The sequence below is a fragment of the Quercus lobata genome, chromosome 4 (genome assembly GCF_001633185.2).
Source record: "Quercus lobata isolate SW786 chromosome 4, ValleyOak3.0 Primary Assembly, whole genome shotgun sequence".
Classification (NCBI taxonomy): Eukaryota; Viridiplantae; Streptophyta; class Magnoliopsida; order Fagales; family Fagaceae; genus Quercus; species Quercus lobata.
This window is the reverse complement of record NC_044907.1, coordinates 87,694,730-87,701,707: the sequence shown is the minus strand read 5'-3', so window position 1 is coordinate 87,701,707 and position 6,978 is coordinate 87,694,730. Positions and strand designations below refer to the sequence as shown.

The window sequence follows — 6,978 nt, the reverse complement described above, 5'->3', positions numbered from 1 at the left end:
AAACGTTTGACAATTCAACTATCCAACAAGTGGACTGGACTTTTGTTTTTTAAAAAGAATGGGTAAAAGAGAAGATATATTCATATATATATATATATATATATATATAGAATTCTTTGTTTAATTACCTCTTCTTCTTTTTTTTTTTTTAAGAAAAGTTTAATTTGCTCTCTTAATCTAGGTTATAGACACAATATTTTTACAAAAATTTTATAATAAAATATATATGACAAGTTGTTAATAGTAGATAAAAAAATAATAATCTCATTAGTAAGTCCAGATGAAAACTAATAATAACTTATTGTCTAAATTTTATTATGAAAACATTGTGTCAATAACACCATTTTTTCTAAATATATATAGCAAACTAATTTAAAAAGTTTAAAAATATAATTAAAAATCACAATATTTTCACAACATTTTTTTTTAGCAATCTTGATATATAATATTTTTTTTTTTTTATCTTCACTTTTTTCTCATCCACCTGTTTCTTCCCTATTCCCATCAAATATCTTTTTTTTTTCCCTCAACTAACAATCTTCCTCTTCACCTAAAAGACAAGAAGAAAGAGATATATTACACACACACAAAATGAGAGGAGAAGAAGCGACAGCAAAAGAAGCAGCAGCTCGCAGTAGAAGGAAAAGAAGCCCGCAGCAGCAGTGGGTTTATGTTAGAATTGAAAATTACACATTTGATTTAGAATTTGGCAGTCTATTTGGTTGGTTAGAATTCGGAAGAAACGAAAAGAAAGAAGAACCAGTATGGGATTCTTCTTTTGGGTTTCTTGAAATTGGTGACAGGTATTATTTATTTATTTTTATATATAGAGAGAGAGAGAGAGAGAGAGAGAGAGAGAGATCTGGTTATAGAGTGAAAAGAAATTTTTATTTTATTTTTTTTGTGAGTATAAGAGGAGAGGGAATATTGGTGGGACCTTGATCCACCGAAATGTATTTTTTGGTTATACCCATCTGTAACAGATGAACAATAGCGTGTATGGGCCCATATTATGGGATTGGGAAGTCAATAGTGGGGACAGGAGTTCAGTGTGTGCGTGTTTTACCTTGTAGCAAAAAACACCAAAACTGCCTCTATTTTTGCTTAATCCAACATGGTAGATGACAACACACATTGCTACAGTGACATCTAAAGATAGACTTGTTAATTACCTAGCTGAAGATGCAAAAATAAACTTGGTTATTTTATACACTCACTTTCTCTCTCCTCTGTGAATGACCTCTTAATGGAGAAGTTTATGTACTTTTTCATCTCTATGAAGTATATGTACTTTATACTTTCTTTGATTGCCTAAATTCGGGATTATAAAACAAAAAGTAACGCCCTTGAATGATCATAAATTTTTTTTTTTAGAAAACAAAATATGGGAACTTAAGAAATAAGTTGAATTCCATAGCTTACTTCAGTTTCAGGGAAAAAAAGTTGGGACTTAACAAACAAGTTTATCTTTATGGCTTATATCGGTCTTCATCATATATAAGAGAAGCATGTATTGTACTAACATTGAAGTGATCATTTGTTTGTAGTAGCAGTAGTAGAAGTTCATAGGTATTATGGCCTACATTCCTCCACACAAGCGTCACTCATACGAAGCTGGTAGTAGTAGTGATAGGCATAATAGACCCTCACCAATCCCACTATCGCTTGTTCCTCAATTCAGGAGAAACCTTAATTTGAGGTTGCCACCCAAACCCTTTTCACAAAGAAGTGGAAAGATCGTTTATAAGTATGCAGAGCAGGCTATTTCCACATGGTTTCCTGTTGGTTTGGATCACAATCACCAGTTTCCATCTTCTGTACATGTTGACTCTGTTCCCTTGCAGCTTTTTGAGAGAACAACAGGAATAAATCCACTAGTTTTGTTCAACAACAACAATCATACAGGTAAATGTTACTATTTTTCTGCTCTGATTTTTTTTGGTAACTAATTATTAATAATGGGTTTGTTGTTTTTGGTTAGTTGAGCAAGTGAGGAGTCCATGGGTGTATATAGCAGAAAATGTTGTGTCAGACTTGCTTTCTTCCTTCGAAAATGTCAAAAATGAAATCTTGGACTTGGAAGATGTCAAGCCAAAGTTGGTTGCTAGATTTGGAAAAATTCTTTTTCATGAGTAAGTCGTGCTTCTATTCTACTGTCTGAGTTGCTGTTTTTGGTTAGTAGTTTTTTTTTGGGACACCCTATGAAAATCTGATTCAGTATAATGAAAAAAATGTGAAATAATGAGGTTGGCACAAAGAAGTGAGTGAGATAAATCCAAAAGCATGAGTATTAGGATGACACTTATTTGTTATGCACTTTGCTACCTCAAAACTAAGTAAGGCATCCTGGCCTAGAGCTTTATCTCTTTGTATTTCCTTAAGCACATCTAGCACCTCTTCTTTCTTGAACTTCCTCTTATGAGGAGGTCTGTACTCTCTTTAAAAGAGTTGGCTTAGTTAAAAATTTCTGATGCAATGATAGTGATTTGTAAATGCCATTATTTAGTGGATGTATTTGCTAGCAGTTAGTGATTAATAGGTGTTTTGACTTCCTTTATTTGTTTTTTGGTTTGGTATTGGTAAGTGAGCATAAGCACTTAATGGGTCTTGAACCCATGAACTTGGCCTTTCACCCAATTCTTATGGCGAGAGCATTTAAGCCAGCGCTCATTGGCAACTTCTCTAATAGATTTGATGCCCTAGATTTTGGCTAAGTAGCAATTTGAGCCCTTTGGTTTCAGCCTTCGATAAGAATCCATGTGCTTGCACAAATTAATCCAATGTCACATCTGAGTGTCAATAGATTGACTGATCAAACAATTCATTTGTTTTGGCAACAACATCTGGATCATTTCATATCCCATTTAATAAATTGTACTAAATTGTTTGAAGTAATGAATGTATTGATATTGATGTTTTGTAACTTCGAAGATTTCACATATCAAATTTGTAATAAGAGAACCCTTTAATATACTTGGAAGAGTTAAGTAGCTACAACTTTCTCATGTAATTTCTCAAAAAAAAAAAAAAAAAAAAAAAATTCTCATGTAGGAGCCCTTCAATCAGCGAAGAAACTACAAGAGTAGGTTTGGCTGCAGAAACTACATTGAGTAAATTGAGGAGATCATTTTACACAAATATTCCTAGTTCATATATGGAAAACATTAAGGGAGAAGTTGCCCAAAAGATTATAGTTGATTTTGAAGAGGAGAAAGATTTATACCATGTACAGGTATTTCTTTTGCTGAATACCTCTGCTTATTATTTTCACAATTATGCCTTTTGATTCAGTTGGCCACTGACTTCCCCAATTTACTTTCTCATTTTGTATAGTTGTCTGATGCCACACTACCAGATTCAACTATTTCTTGCAAATGCAGTGTGATAAAAGAAGACAAAAGGCTTCAACTTTGTAAGGCAAGTTTTCTGCTTAATATTGATGCACATTGCATTCAAATCATGCTTAGGTCTGAACTTGTTACCCGGGTTGCTGATGATTTGTTTTCTTCTTGTTTTATTAATTTTATGTGACAAATAAATCAATTTAACGTGAAAAAGTATAGAGAGAAAAAATGATGAGGTTTAGTATCTCCTAGTTGCTGCCTTTTCTTTTTTGGATAAATGGAATTTTTCTTACTATTTAAGGTTTGGGATTTGATTCATTATGGGGAGCGAGAGAGAGAGAGAGGGATTTGGGACTAGCATTGGTGAAAAAGAAAAAGAATCTCTGATTTTTTTTTTTTTTTTCCTTTTTCTGGGTATATTTGACTTTCCTTCCAATTGTTTATTATGTGTGATTTGAGACTTATGTTCAAATGACACTATATTCTTGTAGATTGAATTACACCCATTGCGTCATATGGTTATAGACATATCGTGCCTTGATAAAAACTTAGACCTAAGGCTGATGCTATCCACCAAGAGGACCTTAACAGCTCTCACTGTAAGTTTCATGTCTATATTTGCTGTCATCTACGTTATTTTACATTATTTCACAAAAAAATTGGTCATTTTCATCCCAAAAACATTCCAAATCAACATAGTCTTAAAGAAAACTACACAAGGAGAAATCTTTATGCTGGAGCTTTTATGCATCTGAATCCCCCATTTCCGAAGGAGAAAATATGTGGTATAATTTTCAATTGTTAATTTGTTATGCATAGACACGTGTCTCTTCAGGCAAGAAACTTACCAACATCCACCTGAGTTTCCAGCAAAACGTTTCCTCTAGACGAACATGAATTTGGTATTTGCAAATAGAATAATGTTTCTATAAATCAAGTTTTAGTCTTGACTTCTAAAAAAGTTTTTTTTTTATGAGGTAAAGTTTTGGTCAGGAAATGGTTTCTCCTAACCTAAAGATTTAATTTTGACTCATTTTCTATTTGTTTATTTATTTACTAGGCTTTTAATCACAAGCTTTGCACGTGAGAAATTGAGCGTTTGATAGAATAATAATAATAATAGTTGTGTGTTCAAAAGCTTTATACAATTATCTACGATGAAATAATTAGTAATAATCCTTCAAATTTTAACATTATTCAAAGTATGTAAAGAAACAAAGCAAATATATATATATATATACACACTAGGGAAAACAACAATAGACAAGATATAAGGATGGCACCTTTTCTTTTTCCTTGGACTTTTTAAGCAGAGGTGAAGCAAAACCTGGCCTAATTGTCTCCCAACCTTTATTTTACGGCAAACTAGAAGATGCTAGTAAGTAAGAGCAAGAGGTGTGCATTAAAAAAATCTAGTTAGAGTTAAAATTATATTGGTTGAGCTAATTGTATATAATTTTTACTACAAAATGGATTATTTATATTATAAATAAATTAAAAATAATAACTTCATTTTTATAAGTAATAAAAATAATAACTTCATATCTTATGAACTTATTTACAAACTAACACAATCCAATCTTAAGTCTGTATAAGTATAATTTTTTTTTTTATATAATTATATAAGTACACTTTTATACATATACACACATGAACATATAATATTATGTATACTTAAATCAATGATTGTACTCTCAAGTTTGTTCACAAACAGATTATTATGTTGGAGTTGACTTATTTAATAGTTAAAGAGTACTTAAGCTTGAACTTGGTTCATTTACTAAATAAACAAACACAAACAAGATATTTCCCAAATCAAGCTCAAATTGTTTATAAATTATAAATAACTCGGTTCATCTACAGCCGTAGGACATGTGTGTGTGCATTTAAATGCCTATGTATACACGTGAAAATAAATATAAAAAAAACGTATTTTTATCATGCTGAAGTTAAGTTTGGGTTAAAGTTTTATGGTCCTTATTGATAGAAAATTTAAGATTCATAATATTAATTTTTTCCCTCTACATATTTTAGTCGGAAGGATGAATTATTATCATCATCAATATATATATATATATGATAAATTGTTACTAGAATTGGGAGAGGGGGGGATTTGTACCTTAGTTCTCCTTATAAAGGAGACCAATCAATGGCACTAAGCTACAAGGATCCTGACATTATCATCTTCTTTTGTATGAAGCAATTGGACTAAAAAAGAAAAATAGAAGAAAAAAATAGAAAAAGAAAAAATTTGAAAACAGGGGTGGAATTGGACTAATCTTACCATATGGGATAGTTTTAGCATGGTATTTCTTTCTCCTAGGAGTCTAAGACTTAAATTTGTGACCAAACTAATTTATGTATTCTCCAGGATGATGAGATGCAAAGCATTAGAAGTCTTATTAATTCTGCAATTCTAGATCCAGATGTGAAGGGTGGGTTGAGATGGCCCTTGGGGAAGGCATCTTCTGGAGGTAGATATTGTGTGGTGGGGGTTTGGCACACAATAGCTAAAGATTATAAAAGTTCATCATTGAGCCTGAAAGTGAGACATGCTGATCGATATGATTTTAGAACTTCAACCGGGGAAGCTACAAGGGAGATAAATTTGAAGCTGAAAAACATTGTCTCATTATTACAAGTAAGTAACGTATATAACTGAGATGCTTATTATAAGTGAATAAGGAGCTTAGTCCATGAAATCTAATTGAGGAACAAATGTCTAACTAGATTTTGTTTTGTTACATTCTTTCCTGTAAGGACCATTCCATAACTTTACTTCAAATTAAGTTTTGCCATCACATCATTAGATTATGTGTTCTATTTCATATGAATTAGATGTTATTTGCTATCAAATCCATAAATTCATACATTTAATGTTTTTGTGATTTAGTTAAGTTTACTAGCATTTTATAGGAGATCCTAAGTATTTTAGGTTTTATTTTCTTTAGTTCCAAGTTAGTGTTTTATCAGTTATTATCTTATTAGATTTTTAGTTTACTAGTCAAACTAGGAGTCTGACTTTAATATTGCTTATGCTTTACTACAGCATATAGATACAAATTGGGATGGGTATCTTTTTCTCTTTCCTTTATTTCTTCATTATGTGTTATGAACTCCTCTTTCAATTTTCAGGAACAGGAGGTTGTTGAGGTTAGTTCGGTTGCCAAGATGCTTAAAGACCACTTGAAATTGATATGGGATCATTTCTTATGCTGTGAACATTTTTTGACATGAAATAGCAAAAAAGGTGGCGAAAAGATAAAAACAGAAGAGACACCATACGGAAAATGGCGGTTTGAATATTTTTGATATGTTTATGGTGTATTTGCTTACATCTTATGGCAATTTGAAGGCAATGGGCATTGATTCAGGATTGTAGTTTTTAGTATAAGATGATACGTCATCTTGTATTGGTCAAAAAACTATTAAATCATAGGGTCTTGTTATCAATTATTATAAAAATCCAATAAACTTTGATAAAGAAAACGATTAAACCCACTTCCAAAGACACCAAACATAATCCAATTGCATTTTAAACATAATTAGTTGCATTAATCTATGGGAGAAAACATTGGTATACTTTTGCAAGCTAGAAAGTATTCCAACATGACATAGGTTGAGTCCAACTCTA

At 31.5% G+C, this 6,978-nt stretch overlaps 1 protein-coding gene across 4 annotated transcripts; it reads left to right on the top strand.

Moving 5' to 3' along the window:
• The first annotated feature begins 515 nt into the window (after positions 1–515).
• Positions 516–6,754, top strand: LOC115986738. Of its 4 annotated transcripts, none has more exons than XM_031110008.1 (8): positions 516–803; positions 1,682–1,905; positions 1,982–2,132; positions 3,052–3,232; positions 3,334–3,417; positions 3,836–3,943; positions 5,716–5,985; positions 6,480–6,754. In XM_031110008.1, the coding sequence occupies exons 1-8, from the start codon at positions 592–594 to the stop codon at positions 6,579–6,581; spliced, it is 1,332 nt and encodes a 443-aa protein (XP_030965868.1). In that variant the 5' UTR covers positions 516–591; the 3' UTR covers positions 6,582–6,754. The 4 variants fall into 4 exon arrangements, with proteins under 4 accessions (XP_030965868.1, XP_030965869.1, XP_030965871.1 ...); XM_031110009.1 differs by having other exon boundaries at positions 716–803; positions 1,548–1,905; XM_031110011.1 differs by having other exon boundaries at positions 717–803; positions 1,554–1,905.
• Positions 6,755–6,978: the final 224 nt, after the last annotated feature.

Coding starts and splice junctions, on each gene's coding strand:
- LOC115986738 (XM_031110008.1), top strand. CDS start 592: ATGAGAGGAGAAGAAGCGACAGCAAAAGAAGCAGCAGCTCGCAGTAGA. Junction 3,233..3,333: donor AAGATTTATACCATGTACAG/GTATTTCTTTTG, acceptor CATTTTGTATAG/TTGTCTGATGCCACACTACC. Junction 5,986..6,479: donor ACATTGTCTCATTATTACAA/GTAAGTAACGTA, acceptor TTCAATTTTCAG/GAACAGGAGGTTGTTGAGGT.